Source organism: Panthera leo, chromosome B2, assembly GCF_018350215.1.
Source record: "Panthera leo isolate Ple1 chromosome B2, P.leo_Ple1_pat1.1, whole genome shotgun sequence".
Taxonomy (NCBI): Eukaryota; Metazoa; Chordata; class Mammalia; order Carnivora; family Felidae; genus Panthera; species Panthera leo.
The window spans coordinates 20,419,666-20,442,281 of NC_056683.1; the positions used below are offsets into that span (position 1 = coordinate 20,419,666).

Genomic DNA, 22,616 nt, shown 5'->3' on the forward strand with positions numbered 1-22,616 from the left:
CTGAAGTCAGATGTTTAACCGACTGAGCCACCCAGGCACCTCTATTTTTTTTGTTTTTATTTTTGTTTTGTTTTTGTTTGTTTGTTTGTTTGTTTTGTCTTATGGGGAGGGTCATACACCTTTTAAGCTTAGGTATTAATTTTTAATTTTATTTGAATTTAATGCAACAGATACTTAAAACTGAAGGAAATACCTTAAAATAAGTGTCACTTTTGCATAAAAGATAGTATTTACTAAAAGATCGTTCAAGGAAAAATAATTATAAAAAACATTTAGAAGTTAGAGTCATGATGTCATTATTTCTGCATTAATTAATGCCTTGAGAGTTGGAGGCATTCAGACATTCACAGCTTCCCTCACCACTCTCTTCCCCAACCTCACTTGTGAATTTTAACTTGATCAAGGTTTATAGTATTTGCTTTCTGTCCTGAAGTCCTAATGCTGCCACTTATTTATTTAGTCTTAGACTCTTGACTTCCTTCTCATTTGTTTACTGGATCTTTAACGATGATATTATAATTCTGTTTGTTTCCTTAGCCCTGTACTTTCAATTTTTATTTCACGCAATATGTTTGCTCTCTTTTAATAAAGAGAGATTTTGTATAACGGAGCACCTATGGACAATTTTATTAGGTTTTCTTTCAGAAGGGAGGCTGTGTCTGTTTCATCTGTCTCTCACATATTGTGAGCCTTTCTCCACCCCTCATATCTGTTTCTGTACAAATTAAAGCATATTAGAGTTCTAACAATTTTGTCAACTTATTTTCTTTTTCTGACTTTTGGGGGATGAAATAATTAGGGGTTAGGAATCTCAGTTCTTGGCCATCATACCACATTTCAAAGTTTATAGTATACAATTATAATTTTTCCTTGTTCAGTAAGTGATGGAATTTTTTATCTCTTATTTTTTTTTAACTTTTTATTTATTTTGTGAGTGATTTAGGAGACTAAGTTTGTGTGGTTTTCCTTCAGTCTGTCTCTACCTAGAAATGTTTAAGAAGTCAATGATTTAAAATACCAATTTTTATTTTTTTTATTTTAGGGAGAGAGAGAAAGCCCGAGCAGGGGAGAGGGGCAGAGGAAGAGAGAGAGAGAGAGAGAGAGAGAGAGAGAGAGAGAGAGAGATCGAGAGATCTTAAGCAGGCTCTACACTCAGAGCAAAGCTTAACATGAGGCTTGATCCCACGACCCTGGGATCATGACCTGAGCCAAAATCAAGAGTCTGATGCTCAACTGACTGAACTACCCAGGTCCCTAAAATTAACCAAAAATTTTATAGCACTTTACTAGTTAGAATTTTTACCAGCATCCTCTTCACTCACTGCCTCTCCCTTTTCTGTTCTCCCTACCTCTGCTCACATGTAGCTTACTAACAGATTTTTTGGGCACAACTTTGAGAACATAACTGGGATCTGACCATCCTCACCACTTCACTAACTGCTGCCACCCTGGTCTAAGCCACTCTGATCTCTCACCTGGATTGTTCTAGTAACCACATAACTCATCTTTATGCCTTTCCTGCCTATAATCTGTTCTCCACATAGGAGCCTGAATGATCCATTTGAAATGTAATTTGGCTCTTGTCATTACTATATCAGAATCTCCTCCTCTTGCTTACAGAACAGCCAGACTCCTCACAGTGGCCTAGATGATTCTACATAATGGCGCCCACTCTTTTATTTCCTTCCATTTTCTTTTCCCACACTTCATTCGAGCTACTCTGGCCTCCTTATTCTTCTACTATGTGCCAAACATGCTTCCACTTCAGGGCCTTTGCACTTGCTTCCTCTGGAATACTCTTGTCAGCCTTTTTTTCTTTTTTTTAATTTTTTTTAATATTTATTTTCGAGAGAGAGACACAGAACGCAAGCAGGGGAGAGGCAGAGAGAGAGAGAGAGAGAGGGAGACACAGAATCCAAAGCAGGCTCCAGGCTCTGAGCCATCAGCACAGAGCCTGATGTGGGGCTCGAACCCACGGACTGCAAGATCATGGTCTGAGCGAAAGTTGGCAGCTTAACTGACTGACTCACTCACGCGCTCCATTGAATACTCTTGTCAGATATTTGTACATTCTCATTTCCCATCCATCTCTGCTCAGGTGTCAACAGTGAGACCTTCTTAGCTACTCTGTAATAATCATGTTCCCTCGCTCTGGCATTCTCTGGTCTCTTTACCTTGCTTTTTCCTCCAGAGTATCCACCCCAACCTGGCATGCTAAGTATTTATATGCTATCTGTCTCCTCAACCAGAATATAGGTTCCATGAGTTCGGGGACTCTGATTGTTCTCTCCAGTACCCCTGGCACCTAAAACAGTGGAGTTCCGAAGTAATTATTTGTTCCTTGAGATGAATGAATGAGAATTCAGCTAACATCTAATACCAAGCCAAAGTTACTTGCTTATGTATGTATTTGAGGTTCACACATACCCATCATGATAGAATGTATTTGTTTTTCTTGTGTGAGGACAGTCGGGACATTGTCACCTATCATATGTGACACTACTGTATGTGGTGCTAATTTCAAAAAATCTTTTGGTTGAGAGAAAGTAATTTGACATTTCTTGACTCTTTAAAATAAGTATGGTCTCCTGAAACGCAGACAACAGGGGAAACGGCTTCCTGCTGCATTAGGTACAACCAGTAAGTGATGTGGAAGTGATAGGAAGGTTGAATAATAGGCCTTTTCCTCTTGGGGTCTCTAATCATGAAGAAGGAATGTTTGGTATGGTCACGTGATTGTCTTGTATTTTAGAAAAGCAGGTTTCATTAAATTTAGGATGTAAACCTTTCTTATTGTGTGGCTAAAGAATTAAAAAGTCAGCAACTTCTAAGGGACTGAAATTTCTAAAAATGGGCGTTCTGTCTGAGCACAAAGACAATCCCTGTAAGAAACAAAAGTGTGCCTTTGTCAGATGTGTTCTAATTAAAATTTTAAAGGACATAACAGATGACAAAATAATGTCATAGTCTTGTAATTCTTCTCTTAGGTTAAGCCCAGAATGATCTGAAAATGATGAAGCACCCAAAGACCACAGAATGGATTTTTTTTTAAGTTATGTTCAGAGTCAGGGGGAAAAAAATCCAATCAGGAAATGATAGAACCACTGCTTGGGAAGAATGATGTAATATTAATATGCCACAGAAAGAAGGCAGATCTAATCAGCTCCCATTTTGTTTTGTTTTCATCTTTTCTGTTAGAACAAACAATGATTGGGAACATAATTTTCAGGGCTAAAATATTATCTTTGATATAACTAAAATAAATGGCTACTGATAAAAACATTACTTTTTAAAAGCAGAATCCTCCTCTTTTACCATATTCTCACAGGGAGGGACCTAACATTTTTCTGAAAGGGAAGTCACAGTCCCTGCCCTGCTGAAGAACTTGGGACCTATTCGGGACTAGGTTTGGGTAGGAGAGGAAGGCATGTTGTGAAACACTACTAAACCTCTGTGTAAGCAAATGCAAGGTAAAGTGGTGAAATACCCACATACCTGGTAAAGGAATTTCAAATAAGAGAAAATCCTTATAGGGAAAGCATTAATCTAGGAGGGCTTTATTATGAAGGCAGGACACCATAAACTGTTCTCTTAAGACAAGTAAAACATTGTCATTAGGAGACAGGACTAAGGAAAGCATTTTCAGTAGGGATAGTAAGTAGAACAATATTAATAACAACCTTCCTTGACTGCTTACAATGTGTGAGGAACTGCTCTAAGTGCTATTAGTATTTAAATTACTTGTCAGCCTAGTATCCACTCTGTTATCTCACTTAATGTCAGTTCTGAAGTCCTCTCATTAGTTGTTCCATTAATTTTACAAATGACGAACTGAGGTGCTGAGGTGTTAGGAAAAGCAACAGTGACAGTGCCTGGCTCATAGCAGATGCTCACTCGGTATTTGGCAAGTGAATGAGTGAGCAAGCAAACATGCAAGTTACACAACTAAGTGCTCAACTGTACATTTGACTACAGCTCCCTGTCACCTGCGTGCAAAACAGTGAAGTGAAAACACTTGTATACAGAAATAAAATGGGTTCAGTAAATGAAGAGGTCTGAAGAACTAATGGATGAAAACCAGTTTCATTGATGAGATCACAAGAGGAGAATGTTGAGGGTATGAGCCATGCCTTTAGAGGCAGGGATCTGATTGTATTTATTTTTGAAAAAATTTTAAAAATTTTTATCCAGTTTTTGAGAGAGAGAGAGACAGAATGCAAGTGGGGAAGGGGCAGAGAGAGAGGGAGACACAGAATCTGAAGCAGGCTCCAGGCTCTGAGCTGTCCACACAGAGCCCACCATGGGGCTCGAACTCACGAACGGTGAGATCATGACCTGAGCTGAAGTCGGACACTCAACTGACTGAGCCACCCAGGCGCCCCTTACAACCTGCTTTCTGCACTTATTAGTCATATTACCTACTGTTTGTACCTCAGGTTTTTACAGATGCCAGAAATCTGTGAAATGGGATAGTGATCCTCTCCTAATTTAGGAAGATGGGATTGAGAGGAGTAATACATGGAAAGTACTTAGGACAGGTCTGGGCACATAGTAATAATAAATAACTCTAATAATTATCATGAGCAGTTGTGGTTCATTAGAAAGGGAAGTCACTCGAAGGAAACAGTCCAGAGAAATTTATTTGAATCTGGCAGTGGCAGTCAGGATGAACTAGCAGGCAAGAGCAGAAGCAGGAATGGGAAGTTGTTGAAGCCTTATGGGTACCAAGTACTGCCTGCAAGAGAGAAGTTTGTATGAATGAGAAAAAGGGAGAGGGAGGGCTAATGAATCAGAGAGACACTGTAGACATAATGAGAATGTAATGATAAATTTATCAGGCATTTTATATCTTTTTAGAGGATTCTGAAGCCATTGTTGACAACTTGCCATTGGAATTAGTACCTAAATGCCCTTGGCTTATACCTCAAGGCTCATGAATGATGTTGGTTCTAATTATGACATCCTAAATATATTGGCAAAACTTCTTTTTTCCCTTCTAGCCAGCCTATCACAACCAAAATAATATCAGTTTTTTTGCATAGTTTCTTGAGATCTAAAACAATTCAAGTTTTGGGGGTGTTTCTTTTAGCTAAGTCTTGAACAAGGGCTGCTGGTTGAAAACCCATTGTCTGTTTTATTTCAGTGCAAACAGCTTCTGACGCAGTCTGTAGACTCCAACAGAAGGAGCAGGAACGAAAGAAGGTAAAAGTACATCATTTGGATAATGGGACCTACAGCTCCTATTATCATCATATTATTAGCAGTTGCTTTTTATTTAAAAAGTCTCTGAATTTGTTTTCTTTATGCAGTGATTTAAAAAGTTTAAAAATGGCTAATTCATTGAAGATGTGTTAAGGAGGTATGAACACTTGATTGTACCACCCATATTTTTATAATTCAAATTGCAGATCTCTTTTTTTTTTTCCTTTTCAACATTTCCAACTATTCCCTGAAAGCAGTATTTGTCTCATTGAGGAGAGAGAATAAGACTTTTACATGGAACAAAAAATGCCTACCAGATTGGGAATATAAATCTTTTCTTTGAGCCTGAAGCACTGATGAGTATGTTATGTGTATTTCTTCTAGAAAAGGAAGCATTCATGCCCATGGATGGGTTACTTAATGAATAGTCATAAGAGTATGCGAAACACTTGCTGGGTAGTGCTTTGCTTATTGAAAGTATATCTTAAGTAAGTTTAGATGTAGAAAAACAACACAAGAATTTAAGGTCCTGTGATCATTTGCTATTTTCACTTACAGTTTCCATAAAGTATTTTTATAACTTATTCATTGTTCTGAACTAATAAAGATACACTTTTTAAGAAATGCTGAAAATACTGAGTCACTCTGAATATAGTGTCTTTTATGGGTAAATAAGTGTTGCTATCTCCATTTCTCTGGAATGTGCTGTGGTTAATCCACAATAATAGTTCAGATCTGCACTGTATATAAAAATACAGTGGAATAAACCATGCCAGAGTTTACATTTCTGTACCCTCTGCTCAACTCTAAATATTGATACAGAGTTTAAAATTCAGCAATTTGGTGAATTAGGCCTTAGTGAAAGGACTTAACATTTCAGGCAGGTGGGAAGGCTGCCCGAGAGGTGTAAGGTCACAGCAGGCTGGGTCAGGAGGCAGGGCCGTTGAGCATGTTGATAAAATGGCAAGGCAAGGCCACGGGCAGGATCATCTGTTACGGTGTCATGCTTGCATCATGTCCAGAGAACACTGTAAAGACAAGCACAGGACCTTACATAGGCCATGCCAGGCTGACACCGGATGTGTTTCTTTAGTTCTCTCCTCTGCAAGGTGCCAGTGGCGATATTTCAATTTGTTAAGTGTAAGGCAGTTCATACACTCAGGAACTAGCAGTCTAGAAGAGGGAGCCCCAAACCACTAACACTAGTGCAGTGTAGGATAAACTAAGAGCTGTGATCAAGTTCCGAAGAACTTTGTAGGATCTTGGCTAATGTATTCAGAAGATGGTGACATTCAAGCCCAGCCTTGAGTAGTGGGTAGGAACTCAGTTTGATAGAGGATGGGAAGAAAGATATTGTAGGGCGAGGGATACAGTGTAAGCAAAGGTAAAAGATGTGAGAAGTCAGCAGTCTCACGCAGCTGACATGTAGAGTATCTAAATGGGTATTTCCAGAGATAATTGTAGAGTCTTGAATGCTGTATTGAACAGTTTGTTGTTGAGGGCATCAGGAGTATTTCTGTTTAAACAGAAATACTAGTGGATAGAACGCTGGCTGTACTGGCTATTCCTGTAAATAAGCAATTCTCTTGGTTTTCAAAATAAAATAAAAAAGAGTTGTGGTAGCACGTTGCTATGTGATTTAAGCAGATTCATGTGAATGTGCACTCACACATTATTGGTCTTCCTAAGACATTGTCAGTGCAGTTATGATTGTGATTAAATGGCAATTTTTGTCATTATTGAGCATAACTAACCTAAAATTATAATTGGAATCGTTCCTCTTGTCACTTGGAACTTTTATCACATTTGGTGTATTAACTGTATATAGGCAGGAGAATGGCCGGCTTAGGTGAAGAAGTAACTGGCGTCTTCTACTTGTGGTAGTTCCTTTTGTCAGCCAGCCGTTTGCCCTTGGACAGGTCCTTGCCCTTCAAGCTCCTCATCTGCAAAATAAATACCGGTTTTGCTTACCTGATAGGTTGATTCTCTCCTTACCAGATAAATTGTATTACGTAATCTACATGAAACAGCTTTGCAGATTGTCTCTCACTCCAAATGTAAGGCACCATTTCTCCCCTTTCAGCCCAGTCGTTTGTTTAAGGTGCAGGTGTTCACTGTGCGGATAAGAGCCCTGCTGTGGTCTGGTTAGAGTTGGTGAAGCATTGGGAATCCTGCCCATTCATGATTTTCTAAATTAAAAGATACTAAGATACCATCACATGGTTTGAAAGAAAAAAAAAAATGGCCTCAAGAAATAATAAAAGCCCTTAGATTATGTTGATCTTAAATATACTTCTTACAGGTATTATGTTAGAGAATGTTACTAAACCATTTTTTAATGTGGAATACACAATACAATGTACTGAAATGTGTTTCACTAAGAATTAGTATGCCATTTATGAAACCTACATGTATAAGAATCTGTTCTAGGGGCACCTGGGTGGCTTGGTCGGTTAAGCATCTGACTTCGGCTTAGGTCATGATCTCACGGTCTGTGAGTTCGAGCCCCGCGTCGGGCTCTGTGCTGACAGCTCAGAGCCTGGAGCCTGTTTCAGATTCTGTGTCTCCCTCTCTCTCTGCTCCTCCCCTGTTCATGCTCTGTCTGTCTCAAAAATAAATAAACGTTAAAAAAAAAAAAAAAAACTGTTCTGAATATTTTCTCACGATAATTTAATAAAATTAACCAGCTGAATGTTACACAAAATGTATTTCTCAGAGCTCAGAGAAAAGTAAAAATTCCTTATATCCTTTCAGGGCAATAAACTTTTAGTCTTTGTTTCTTTTCTAGTACTTCTCTAATTAGCAGAATATTTGAAATATGTATCTTTAAGGACTTTTTTTTTTTTACTGCTGTATCTGGTTTTTGCTGAAACTGACATGGCAGAGGTTTCAGATTACATATATATGTATATAAAAGATGTAGACATAAAGTTTAATGTTTTATCTAGCAAAGGCGTACAAAGAAAAATCGACCTGTAGCTTCATTTTACAATCTAATGGTAATTGTTGCCCTTGGTTATACTTTTGGCTACATTTTGTATATTTGAATACCTCTCAGGACAAAGAAAGATGGGAGTAGTAATGGAATAAAATAGACTATTGCCATTAATCATTAATTCTTTTATGTCAAGACAATTTGTGGAATTCTGTGGGAAGTAAATTATGATAAACGTCATTCATCCAAATTACACTTCCCACAATTGATACCTAAAAGTACATTCAGAAGAACAATAAATGCACATTCCCCAGTTATTTGACATATGTCTTGAAAAAGTACCCACTAACGCAAAGCTGCATTTTGGAAGCTAGCATTAAGAGTAGCGAAATGAAAATACAACTAGCTTAGAAAATTAACTGACTCTGAAAAATATTCCATCAAGGGAAACGAGCTGTTAATATCTATAAGTAGTTTAAACTTAGGTTCATGCACAAGTGTCAGTTTGTGAAGCCGTATTCAACCAGACTGGACATGATAATAAAATAAACATGAATCCTTTAATTCATCTTGTCTCTAGAAATTTATTAGATTTGGTTATACCCCTGCATGATTTTTTTCATGAGAGCAGTGAAATAGCATATCCATTATTCTTGATAGAGCTTAAAAATACAAATAGATCAGTATGTAGTATTCTATTTAAAATCCTTATGATGGCAGTTATTCTGACACTTCTTACTAAATGAATTAAATTCTTTATTTGTTGGTGTAAGGCATAGGTAAAATTAGTGACAGCGTATTATTGACAGATGTTTGAAAGGGCCTTAGACCCTCATTGGCTTATTCAGAGTTTTCCCTTAGACTAGGGTTTCCCAGCCTCTGCAGTATTGACATTTTGGAACAGATAATTCTTTGTTGTGGAAGCTGTCCTGTGCTTTGTGGGATGTTAGCATCCTTGGCTTTTACCCACTAGATGCCAGTAGCCCGTCCTCTTGTGCTGTGATAACCAAAAATTTGAGGGACAAGAGGGTCAAAATCCACCTCCCCCCACCCCAGTTAAGAATCACTTAGACATAATATATGCAAAACTTTTATGTATCCCAGAGTTCATTTATAGACCTGTTTAAATTTATCTCTAAAGAGGTATATGTAAGCCAATTTTTATTACTAGTTCTTTCTCTCTTGTAGAAAGAGATGAAATCATTAGAGCTAAGTACTTCTGGTACACAGTTATGGTGTATTAATAAACTTTCTCTTCATTTTCTTTTTTTTATGTTTACTTTTTGAGAGAGAAAGGGAGAGAGAGACAGAGCATGAGTGGGGGAGGGGCTGGGAGAGAGGGAGACAGAATCCGAAGCAGGCTGCAGGTTCTGAACTGTCAGCACAGAGCCTGATGTGGAGCTCAAACCCATGAACCATCAGATCCCGACCTGAGCCAAAGTTGGAGGCTTAACCAACTGAGCCCCCCGGAAGCCCCTCATTTTTTTAAAGTTGGCATTTTCTAATTTTATCTTGAGAAAAACAAACGTATCCACTTATTTAAGAAATGCAGTTAATTTCATTTAGGAGGAACACTCTGAAACCTGATTTGAGAATTTTTTTGTTGTGGTAAAATACACAGAACATAAATTTTAACTATTTTTAAGTGTGCAAATCTGTGGCATTAAGTATACTCCTATTCTACAGTCATTACTACCATCCATTTCCAGAACTTTTTATCTTCCCCAGCTGAGACTGTGCTCATTGAACACTAGCTGCCCATCCCCACCCTCCCCCTCCATTCCTGGCGACCACCATTCTACTTTCTGTCTCTATAATTTGACTACTCTTGGCACCTTTTCTAAGTGGAATCATACAACATTATCTTTTTGTGAGTGGCTTATTTCTCTAACATAGTGTCTTCAAGGTTCCTCTGTGTTGTAGCAAGTATCAGAATTTCATTCCCTTTTAAGGATGACTAGTATTCCATTGTATGTATATTCCATATTTGTGTATCTGTTCATTTGTGGATACTTGGGTTGCTTCCACCTTTTCGCTTTTGTGAATAACACTGCTTTTAACATGAGTGCATGGTTCTTCTGGGTATATATTCAAAAGTGGACTTACTGGATGAAATGGTAATTCTGTTTTTAATTTTCTGAGGAAAATTTCCTGTTTTCCATGGCAGCTGCATTACTTTATAGTCCCTTCAGCAGTGCACAAGGGTTCCATTTTCTTCACATCCTGGTCAACTCGTTATTTTCTGTTTCTTTGGTAGCAGCAGTCCTGATGGGTGTGAGATGGTCTCTTATGGTTTCAATTTACATTTCATTAAGGATTAATGATGTTGAGTATCTTTTCCTTTGCTTATTGGCTGTTTGTGTATCTTCTTTCTAGAAATGTTCATTCAAGTCCTTTGTCCATTTTTTAAACCAGATTGTTTTTGTTGTTGTTGAATTGTAGGAGTTCTTTATATAGTTTGGATATTAACCCTTTATCATATATATGATTTACACACATGTTCTCCCATTCTATGGGTTGACTTTCACTCTGTTCATAGAGTCCTTTGATACACAAAAGTTTTTAATTTTGATGAAGTTCAGTTTATTTTTACTTTTGTTGTCTATTCTTTTGGTGTTCTAACAAATAAGTCATTGCCAAATCCAATGTCTTGAAACATCCCTCTCTTCTAAGAATTTTATAGTTTTAGGACTTAACATTTAGATCTTTGACCCATTTTGAGTAATTTTCGTATATGATGCAAGGGTCCATTTTCATTTTTATTTGCATGTGGATATCCAGTTTTCCCAGCACCATTTGTTGAAAGGATTGCCCTTTCCCTATTGAATGGTTTTGACACCCTTATCAAAAATTACTTGACCTTATATGCAGGGGTTTATTTCTTAATTCTTCTATTCTGATGGTCTCTCTATCTCTGTGGCAGTACCACACTATTTTGATTATAGTAGCTTCGTGGTAAGTTTTGAAATCAGGAAATGTATTTTATAAAATGTAGGTTTTATTATTATTCAGATATGGTGAGGCCAACAGATTAGGGGGTGGTTGCCATAGAAAGGTTGTTTGTTACTCATAGTTCCCAAGAAGAGGATGCCTGCCATGCACATGGGACCCTATGAGGAAGCACCAGAGTTAGTCAGGAGGCAGAGCAGGGAAAATGGGTTATTGTAGTTGCAGCAGGAAGGAACATGTGAGGCAGGATTAACAGGTTTAGGATTGGCTAATTTGAATGATTTCAGCAGACTCTGGGGCATAGGGCTCTCCCTGGCTATCTGACCTTGTGTGATTAGGGCAGGTGGATAGTGGCCCAGAGGGTGAGAGCCCAGTAGAGGTGGTTGGGGTATAGGCTCTGGGCTGGTTAGCTTGCATATAAAAGGTATGCTATGGGGGAGTTGTTTACTATCTCTAGGAATAGGCTGGCCCTGGGAGGGACAGTCTCTCCAGGGCGAAAAGGGTCCCAGATGTCAAAGCCTCCTGGACACATGGTTAATAGAGTGTGAGACCAACTTTTCTTTTTTCAGGATTGATTTGGCTATTTGGTGTCACTTGAGATTTCATACGAATTTTAGGATGAATTCTTCTATTTCTGCAAAAAACATCATTGGGATTTTAATAAGGATGCCATTGACCCTGCAAATCACTTTGGATAGTGCTGACATCTTAACTACATTAAATCTTCCAGTCCATGAACATGAGATGACTTTCCAATGACTGTGTCTTTAATTTCTTTTTCAGGAATGTTTTATAGTTATCAGTGTATGTCTTTTTTCCTCCTTGGTTAAATTCATTCCCAAATACTTTATTCTTTTCAATACTGTTGTAAATGGAATTTTCTTAATACCTTTTTTGGATTGTTCATTGTTAAGAGTATAGAAATGCAACTGATTTTTGAGTTTTGATTTTGTATCCTGCAAAATTTGCTGACTTTGTTTATTCTAGTAAGTTCTTTGTTGCAATCTTCTGGTTTTCTACATATAATATCATGTTGTCTGTAAGAACAGATAATTTTACTTCTTTCTTTCCGATTTGGATGCTTGCTCGCTCTCTCTCTCTCTCTCTCTCTCTATCCAAATTGCCCTGGTCAGGACTTCTAATACTATGTTGAGTAGAAGTGGTAAAAGCAGAATCGCTGTCTCCTTCCTGCTACTGGAGGGAAAGCTTTCAGTTCTTCACCACTGGATATGAGGCTAACTGTGAGTTTTTCACCTATGGCCTTTATTATGTTGAGATAGTTTCCTTCTATTACTAGTTTGTGCAGTGTTTTTATCATGTAAGGGTCTTGAACTTTGTCAAATGTGTTTTCTGCAGAGATTGACATGATTTTGTGTTTTTCCCCCTTCATTCTGTTGATGTAGTATATTTCATTTATTGATTTGCATGTATTGAACCATCCTTATGGTCCAAAAACACTTGTTTATGGTGTATGATCCTTTTAATATGCTGTTGAATTCAGCTTGCTAGTATTCATCAGGAATATTGATCTGCAGTTCTTTTTTCTTATAGTGTCTTTGTCTGGCTTTGGTCTCAAGACATTGATGGCCTCATAGAATGAGTTGGGAAGTCTTCCCTCCTCTTCAGTTATTTGAAGAGTTGGAGAAGGATTAATGTTCATTCTTCTTTAAATGTTTGGTAGTATCACCAGTGAACTCGTCTGGTCTGGGGTGACTTGATTTTTAATGCCACGTGCTTTTTCATATGACCTCTTGCTAGAAAAAGAAAAACTAGTGCAAAGTTAGTTCCACCTTTGTTTTGAAAATTAGCAGGAGTCCCACATATAAGTCCCCAAGTGGGTGGTACACAGTGTGTGCCTATGGATTTTTTTTTCTGCCTGTTCAGGCATATTCAGTCAGGTTTTTTAAAGCTCTTAATTACTTTTGAAACTGGAATGTAAAATACTTATTAGTTTCTGTCATTTTTAAAACATTGCTGATCCTGAGAGACTAATAATTTAAATATTTCGTTTAAATAGCATTATATAGCAAAAAGAGTAGAAAACTGGATTTTTAACCTTACTCTACCCTGTTCTCACTGTGTGACCTTGGAAATTGGTCTATAGGAGCAGTGTATGTACAGTATTTTATACCTAGAATAGACCTGGTTTTAACATCCCCCCAACAAAATTATTTTTAATTAATAAACCTGATGTTAAAGAATAATAAGAAAAAAAAATGCAGGTGGTGTTCTTTTTAACTTTATGTATGTAGTCACACCGGTAAAAAAAAAATTAAAAATTTAAGAAATATTACACCACCAAAGGAAAAAAAGAAGAGATTAATAAATTTAAGTACATCAATTATTTTTTTTTAAAAAAAAAAAAGGAAGCACCTATTATCCAAATTAATGTTATGGTAATGAGTAATAATATTTTAGTTTGCTTTTGATTCTTATGCAAATTTATTAATAACTTCATCTAATTTGATCTTTGACTATTTAAATAGTATAGACGGATTTATCAATCAGGTTTGAGTCATAGTTGATTAAAAATGCTTTTTTTTATAATTTTGAAAAATTTCTCACATGAAGCAATAGATACATAGTTCAGAAAAGTTTTAAGCATAAAGTAAGTCTGGAAGAGCTTTATAAAAATCACATATCACGATCAATTCCAGAAATGCAATGCTGTCTTTGTTTCTTTGGCAACTATTCTAGTGGCTCCCAATGCCCCCACAGTATAAAAAAGTTTAAGTACAAATAAAAACATATGCAAGTTTAAGTACCAAGAAAAGATAACATAGAAGAATGGATTGGAACTAATTCAGGTTTCATCTGCAGTTGCTCTACTCTCATTATTTAAGTGCAGTAATATTTCATTACTCCCAGGGAGTTGGACGGGCTGAGCATCTAAAGAAAGCTTAAATGATTCTGAATTATTAGGAATTTGCTTTTTAAATAAACGTGTATAGCCGACTTCACCTTTGTCTGGGACGGGCTACGTAACTAGAAGTCCTCTAAATTAACTTCAGTGTAAAACACAAAACTTATTAAAGGATAAACAATAGAAATGTGTTAATTTGAAACATACTATTAAAATTCGACAGTAACCTCAGTAATTATTTACAGCTTTAGACCAAAGAGAGATTTTTGGTTTAGGAGTATTTTGTCACCAGCATTTTTCAGTATTGTCAGTGTCTGCTGATGATAAAACACAGTCTTTCATTTGTTTGTGTCATTGATTTAAATTCTCTACAGACAATACACTCTTATTGCTTGCACCCAGGGCAGAGCTCTCCCACCCTCCTGCTGTTGCTGTGCCTCTCGTACATATTGTGTCATTACTGAAAAGAGAAGGCTGCAGACCATCCTATGTAATAGGACTTCATTTTGTTGTTCTTAAAGAAATATGTTTGTATAAACATCAGGAAAAAATCTTCAGTACTCATTGAACTACTAATAATGCCAGGAAAAAGGATCCTAGAGAAAGGATTTGGTATGTATGTAGGGGAACTGTCACTTCCTATTAGACTTGTATGAATCTGTTTGAATGTAACTGTAGTTTGATGGGATTGTTTTTCAGATGTGTTTTAATTAGAGGAATACTTATTTCAGACTAAGTCTTCTGTAGAACCCCATTAATTGAACATAAAAGCAGAATGGCTATTTTTGAAAGTGATGGGCACAGGTGATGGTAGTATACAGTTAGTTCAGTATTTATAAAAGATTTTTCCTTATTTTTCTGAGAGTTCTTTGTATTATAAACAGATTCATTGGCACGTCAGGCTAAATCTGTGGATTTTCTAAGTGTATGAACTGGGGTGCATGCTGGCATTAGAATGGCTTTGGTGGCACCGAGGATGTAGTGTGGCAGTCTGTCGGGAGGCATATCTGCTGCTTCTGATGAAGCAGCTGCTCAGCTCCTTGTTATTTTGTCCAATAAAGTCACAGCTGGCCAGGTCGCATGTCCTCACATTTGGAGTAGATACACCCTAGGAAAACCTTCACGCCTATTGACTTAGAACACTGTTTACCTTTTGCTTGAGTGATAAGTGAGAGACAGCTAATTGGGGCATTTTCTGCTATTGTATACAGTAAAACCTTATGTGTCTAGGAGTTTTAGCCAAGTTTACCACAAGGCTGAGGTTTTATCTTCTTCAAGCACACCACTTTTATAACTTTATCTTGGATGGAAATCTTTAAAAACATCTTTCATACTTGTTTAAGCAGCTAATGTGTTTTGCAGATGGATTCTGAGTCCCATGGTCTTTGGGACCTGCAGGGCTCTAAGAGTAGGCAGCAGCCTGGGGAGGGCAGGAGGCTCCGTGATGTCCCCGAACCCCCAGGACCTCCTCTGCCTGCACGTGCTCCACACTATGTACACATGCTGCTTCACAAAGAAAATAATAAGTTTAAGAATCAAAAAAATTTATATATGTGTATATATATATATATGTATATATATATATATACACACATATATACATATATATATATAATTTCATACTTTCCTGGTTTTTGCAAAAAATTTACTAAATGTTATAGACTAACTTTCTTTACGAATTAGGAATTACTGAGAATATACAGTTTTACATTATGGTGAATATGGAGATGTCCTCAGGGAATTAAGAGAAAGAGAGAATGTTCTTTTTTTTTAATCTTTTTTTTTTTTTTTTTTTTTTTTTTTTTTAGAGCGAGAGAATGTGAGCAGGGGAGAGGGCACAGGGAGAGCGGTAGAAGGAGAGAGAGAGAGAGAACCTTTGACTTATTTATTTGTTTGCTTGTTTATTTTGTGAGAGAGAAAGACAGAAGGCACAGGCAGGGGAGGGGCAGAGAGAAGGAGAGACAGTCCCAAGCAGGCTCTGCACCATCAGCACAGAGCCTGATGCTGTGCCCAAACTCACAAACTGTGAGATCATGACCTGAGCCGAGATCAAGAGTCAGACACTTAACCAACTATGCCACCCAGGTGCCCCAAGAGAGAGAATATTTAAGCTGGCTCCCCACTCAGCACGGAGCCCAACACAGGTCTCAATCCCACAACTCTGGGATCATGACCTGAACCGAAATCAAGAGTTGGATACTCAACCAACTGAGCCACCTAAGCACCCCAAGAGAGTGGTTTTCTGTACCAAATGCCCTCAAAGACTGTGTTTTAAGTTTTTGTTATCTGTGTTCTCCTGCCCTATATGTAAGGCTGATGCCTATCATTTCTTCCGGTCTCATTTATCAGCATTTTTTTTCTAATTTGTGACATTTAATATGGTGTACTTTTGGAAACCCAGTTAACTAACGGTTGGAATTATGTGTAAAGTGGGGCGCCTGAGTGGCTCAGTTGGTTGGGTGTCCGACTTCAGCTCAGGTCATGATCTTGCAGTCTGTGGGTTCAAGCCCCGCATCAGGCTGTGTGCTGACAGCTCGGAGCCTGGAGCCTGCTTCGGATTCTGTGTCTCCCTGTCTCTCTGCCCCTCCCATACTCAACGCTGTCTGTCTGTCTGTCTGTCTCTCTCTCTCTCAAAAATAAAGAAACATAAAAAAAAAAAGAATTACGTGTAAAGTAAGGTAAGTAGATTCAAAATCAGAAGAGCTTTTCAGGAACACCACAATGCTTGTAATTGGACTTCTTGGTATCTTTTTTTTCTTTTGATGGATTAAGTCTTACCATATAGTTCTCAACTAAATTTCAGGAAGATGTTATTTCCGGGTAGCCAAATTTTATTTATGTATATAAAGAGTATGGGATTGTCAGTATATGAATGTATAAACTGCCTTCCATTTTTTGTTTTTGTTTTTGTTTTTGTTTTTACTGATTGCTATGAAGAATGCAAGTTTGCATAGCACTTACTGTTATTAAAAGTGAGAGGCTATGAAATAGAATGACTTTAAGAACTTCTTGATAAGAAAGCAGGACTAGATTTTCAACTGGATTAGAAACTGGTCAGCATTCAACATCTTTTCACCTGGACTGTGAGGCCAAGACATGATCTGTCTTCTGTGCAAAAGCTAGTTGGATAGTTACATGTATATATATAAAATATCATAACATCCTGAAACTATAAAATAGACATACCAGTATTTAGCAACATCTTAAAGTCTTTTCTTAGAACCAGATAGTAAATAGTGGAATCATCAAGGAAGATTGAATTGAGTACAGGAATGGGAAGAGGAAAGTCACTTTTATTTGAGTGCCTGTATTCATATTATTACAAGAATCTGTTCCTGAAATTAAATTATTAAAATTAAAGGGAAAAATGGGGAAGATAAAAAGTGGTTTGATCTGGCTTCTAGATGTTTTGCTTATAATTCATATAATAGTAATATCAGTTTTCATTAAGCTCCACAGGCACTGAGCTAGGACCTTAACATGTATTACCTCTGGTCTTCATAAATATTATTTATGACTGTAAACTATTAGTCTCCTCATTTTAAAGTTAAAGAAACTTTAACTTGCTCAGCCTCATGCAACTAGTAGCAAGTGAACCAGAATTTGAAGTGTGCTTCCCAAATCTTCATTTTTCTGTGGAGTTGTACTAGAAAAAGTGCTCTCTGGTGGGAAGTGGAGTCCGGCCTGTTGCCTTATGGTCCAAATCACAGGGTTGGCTGGGCCAGATATGGTACGTATCCTAAAAGAATAAGAAGAAAAGAAAAGGCAGTTAAACAGCATCTGAGCGTGCCTGTTTCGTTAGTGTTTTCTGTATTTATTAAAAAGTAAGTTACAGCTAAAGCAGGATTCCATTTTTGAGGGAGCTCGTTTGCATTTTCTTCTCTCTCAGAATATAATATGTTTGCCAAAGTTCCATGAAAAGAGTTTAATGAATTCTTCATGTTTTATTCATCTTTTGGAGAATTGTAGTCCATGAGGCTGAGAAGTTAAAAGGTAAAGTGGATTTTGGTTAACCTGTTTCCCAAATTTATAGCGTCAACAACCCCTCCCTAGCCCTCTCACCCACCACCGTAGTGCCTGTGCAGGTCCCAGGGTCTGGGACACATACTAAAAGGGAACATTTGACTTTAACTCAAACCTCAGCCTCTAATCCAGCCTCTTTTCGCTTGAAAAGGCTTGGTGCAGAGGAACTTCAGATCACATTGGCAGAAAAAGCTCTTCTAATAGTTGTTTCTGTCTTGCGAAAGAGACTTTTAGCTACCTGTGTAAACCTTCCTCTGGAAAGATCCGATTTGCTCTTTGTGATAGAAAAGGCATGGGTTGGGTATCACAAAGACCTAAGTTTGAGTCCAACTTCATAGCTGAGTGACCGTGAAGAAATTAAATGTGGTGTCCTTTAAACCTTAATTTCTTCATCTGTAAAGTGAAAGTAATGTAATTTTATGAGAGCAGTTTTTAGAAGCAGGTAAGATAGACAAAACAGCTAGCAAAAATATGCGCTTCATAAATACCTAAAGAATGATGGATCGTCCAGCTTTTCATCCTGTTTATCATCAGGACTCAGAGGGGAGAGAAACCAGAGCAGCAAGGACACATGGCAGCATGAAAACACAGCTTCCTTTTTTTCCTGTTACCTATCTTTCTGGTGTGGCCAGGCACCTGGGCACCAATGTCTGTGTATACCAGGTGTCCTGTTTCCGTTAGAGTGCTGGAAATTAGTGCTGACTTGAGGTGCTTTGTAACTTGTTATGGTCTGCATCTGTCCCAGTTTTTGTTTGCTTCATAGGACTTAGTCTGTATCAAAGCTTAACTTCTGAAGACATGTATGTAGAGCATTTAAGGCAGGGATAAAGGATAAAGTTATTTTGCAGACTCTCTTTTCCTCTTCAGCTCTTTGTTGTGCATCTTCAAAGATAATTTTAATTGTACTAAATGTATGCCTTTTTGACGTGGTTTTATAAAGATACAAAGATACATGTCTTTATAAAGACGTGGTTTGACGTGGTTTTGTAAAGATACACGTGGTTTTATCTTTATTGTCGTGGTACTCAAAAGGAAATGTTTTCGTCTTCATCTAGAAATACTAAGAAAATCTCAAGAAGAACTTAATATATCTGACACAGACGCGTTAGGTGTTTACTTACTTTAAGGGATGGAATTGAAGACATGTCTTCCATTCTTTTCCAGTGATTCACAATCTATACTTTTTTCATGTATCTAAATATGGAAGACCTGCACTTTAATTTAATATAATAATGCTTCTTTTTGGCATATATTCTTTAAACTTGATGTAAAATTTATAGGTAGTTAAATGGAACTTGAGGAGAAATAGAGGCATAAACTTTTACTTGGATTGTGTTTGATTTTGTCATTTAAAGATACCAGACATTTTTGAGATTTCAGAAATATGGTTACCCATGTTCAGTCATGGTAAGAGAAGCCTTAGATGTTTCTATACGTCATGTTCCTATTGGACATTAAAACTGTAATGCAATTTTAGCATGTGTCTTTCAAACTTATTGCTGTAGTAACCAAATATTAAGAGGTAAAGTTATGTTTGTCTCTTCTGCATAGCAGAATAATTGTCTGAAAAATGTCATGTGACTTTTAAATTTCTTTTCTCAGATTCTTAATGACCATTTAATAGCTAGTGAAAAACAGCATATAATCCAGTGGGAAGATTTCATGAAAGAACAACACAGCAAACAGGCTGAAGTGGATGAAGAACACAGAAAAGCCATGGAGAGACTTAAAGAACAGTATGCCGAGATGGAGAAGGACCTAGCAAAATTTTCAACCTTTTAAGAACTTGAACCACAAGAGTGACAAAGTAATAAGAAAACATTGACTTCCCCCCAAAAACTGTTCCTACCAAACCATTTAGCCTCTGCTTCAAGCTTAGCAATATATTCAGTGGCACTTTTACATCAGAAGAAAGAAAGGTCTTACTGGAGTCTTAAGTGTTTAATAGAAGAGAGCTACATCTTTCCAGTTTTAAGTGCCTATATATAATTATTTGAATGGGGAGGAGTAGCAGGAAAAATGGTACAAATTTGTTTTTTGTTAATCAGAATTGGGTGTTCTTTCCATTGATCATCTCAGAGAACTGTTAAGTACAGGCTTCTTAGAAAAATAATTTAATTCATTCTCACACAGGGTGAACAGTAGTTAATTTGACTTAGAAGCAGATACAGTAGCTGCCTGTCATAACGTCCTTGGCTATTGGAAGAGTGTTATACAGTATTATTCCATGAGTAATGTAGACAAAAACAAGTGTCTTTGGAGCAGAGATCATATTTAAGAGAGGGGACAGTCAAAACCTTGTCTCTACTGAGGCAAAGATGGCCACGTTGGCCTTTGAACTGCCTGCTGGGAAAGGTTACAGATTTTGCAGTTCAGCATAATGCCGTGTGTTTCACTGAGTGACAGAACACACTTGTTAAATTTTGTGGCCTTCCGGCACTTAATATTTTCAACTTTTAAAACATACTTAGAAGGAAAAGCTTACCAAAAATATATTTGACTTTTAGCCTTTCCAAGAACCATAATCTTGTCCGTAGTATTCACCTCATTTACCTCGTTTTTGTGTCTGTTTTGCTGTGGGTAAGCTTTGTAAGATAAATAATGTCCATACATGTTTCAACTGTTTAATGAGTAATCAGCAGAATCTGCCAAGGAGTCCCTCTGGAACCATATAAAGATTCTGGCTCTGAATAAACCAGAAGTGTTTGCCCACATAGCAAATGATCCATGTTAAATGTAAATCCTTTTTTAGTGTTCAACGTCTGTTCTCATAAGCAGGTGTATTATGATGAAACATGTACCAATTCTGTCATCACTGTGATCTTTAAAAAAAAAAAACCTGCTTTTAACAGTCTAATTGAGGAACTAAATTGATTTTTTTATTTGCCATAAACCAAGCAAAATTAAATGCAATAATTTCTTGAGATTTATGGCAAATGAATTTGAGGTATGGGTAAATCTTTCAAATATTTTTTTAGTGCTCTTCAGTAAAGAAAGGGGCAGGAAAGAAAATACCCGACTCTCTTGTGTTATCTCAGTCTTGCTACTGCAGAAAAGTGACAATGCTTGCTTGTGTAAATTTATGGCCCCCTGTCAAAGCTTCATTCTTGGCTCCATGTTGAAAATGTGATTAAAGTTAATAGAGGAGATGAAATAAGTATTTGAGATTTCTTTCAATAACACTGAACTTCTGCCAACTTTCTCTGTCCGCTACTGTAGGCTTGACAGGTTCATCAATCATTCTCTGGTACCTGGACTAAAAAAGAGCACTTGCTGACACAAAGGCATGTTGGAATTTTCTTAATTCTCTTTCAGTGGATGGAAAAAAATAAAACCGTACTTCCAAAAATAGCCCACACATGAAAAGGGAGGGGAACCTGAAATGAAAATTCCCTTTGTACTGTAGGCAGTTTTTGGAATGCTGTTAATTGCCTGTGCACCGTTTGAACAGATGCTATAACCAAGAAATCGGGACTGTGTGTGTGAGAGCAAATGTACTCTTAACTGGTTCCTCCATCCACTCGTGCAGCAGAGGTTTCTGATGGTGTTTGTTCATCTCATATGAATAATAAATACCATTATAAGTTCGTATATTTTACATAAGGATCTAAAGGACTTCTTAAACTAAAATGAATTGGTGGGCATCTTGAACTTTAAACATTAAGATAGTACATTCTTTATTTATAACTTTGTGAGCTATTCAACATAGTGTGTAAAAGAGACAGTTGGTTTGCCTTCCCCTTAATATTTTCCCTCGCATCTCAGTTTCCAAAGCACTTTTGATAGATATTTTATTTACATAAAAAGTTAACTTTAATTTTCAACATTTCTACTGTTTACGTGGTTGAGCAGAGGTAATATAGGTTCTGTGTAGCTCACAGGATTATTTTATAATGATCAAATGAAATAATGTTCTGTCCTTTTAAAGTGCTATAGCAACATTTGTTTTTAAGGCCTAAGTATTTTCTGTTTTTCATTATGATTTCTTTTTTTGACTTAATATTTGCGGGTGGTTTTTCATTTCATAACCTGTAGATTTTTAAATTGTTCTTATAATGAATTTATGCTGTAATTGGATTGTGGTTAGAGAATGGGGCCATATCAGACTGGTACATTGAAATTTATTTGCTTTATGACCTAAACTATTGTTAGTTTTTGTAAGTGTTTCACTAGTGTTTCAACATACACTGTTTTCCAGTTATTGGGTATCCATTAAAAAAACTTACAGTGTCGTTCAAATTATCTGTTTTACTGTTTTCCTTCTCAGTGATCCCTCAGATTCTGAGATATGTTGAAATTTCCTACTCTAGTGGATATTCTAATTCTTCCTGTCATTCTGTCAATTTTCATTTTCTGTATTTTGAAACTTTCTTATTAGGTACATATAAGTTTAGCATTTTCTTTCTTCAAAGCTTAGAATAAATCTTACATTTATAGTATAGCTTCTATTCCTAGTAATGTTTTGTATTTAGTTTTGTATTACTTTTAAATCTGTGTTTTTTAACAAAAATTCTAGGTGGATTTTTTTCTATCTGATTATCTTTTAAGTGGAGGGTTTAATCCATTTAAATTTGTTGAAACTAGTAACTTACTAGGATTCATTTATCTCATCTCTTGTGCTTTTCTGTTTGCTCACTGCCCATG

The 22,616-nt window shown here is 36.9% G+C and overlaps 1 protein-coding gene across 2 annotated transcripts in view; it reads left to right on the top strand.

Moving 5' to 3' along the window:
- BLOC1S5 (biogenesis of lysosomal organelles complex 1 subunit 5) overlaps nt 1-22,211 on the top strand; it is a 68,326-nt gene extending 46,115 nt beyond the window's left edge. The window contains exons 5-7 of one of the 2 annotated variants that reach the window (XM_042937947.1): nt 5,144-5,202; nt 19,575-19,779; nt 21,192-22,211. In XM_042937947.1, coding sequence (XP_042793881.1) covers nt 5,144-5,202; nt 19,575-19,754 — 239 coding nt within the window. In that variant the 3' untranslated portion in view covers nt 19,755-19,779; nt 21,192-22,211. Of the gene's footprint in view, nt 1-5,143; nt 5,203-19,574; nt 21,127-21,191 lie in introns of those variants that run through there. The other variant, XM_042937946.1, reaches the window with a different exon arrangement.
- The last annotated feature ends 405 nt before the right edge of the window (nt 22,212-22,616 follow it).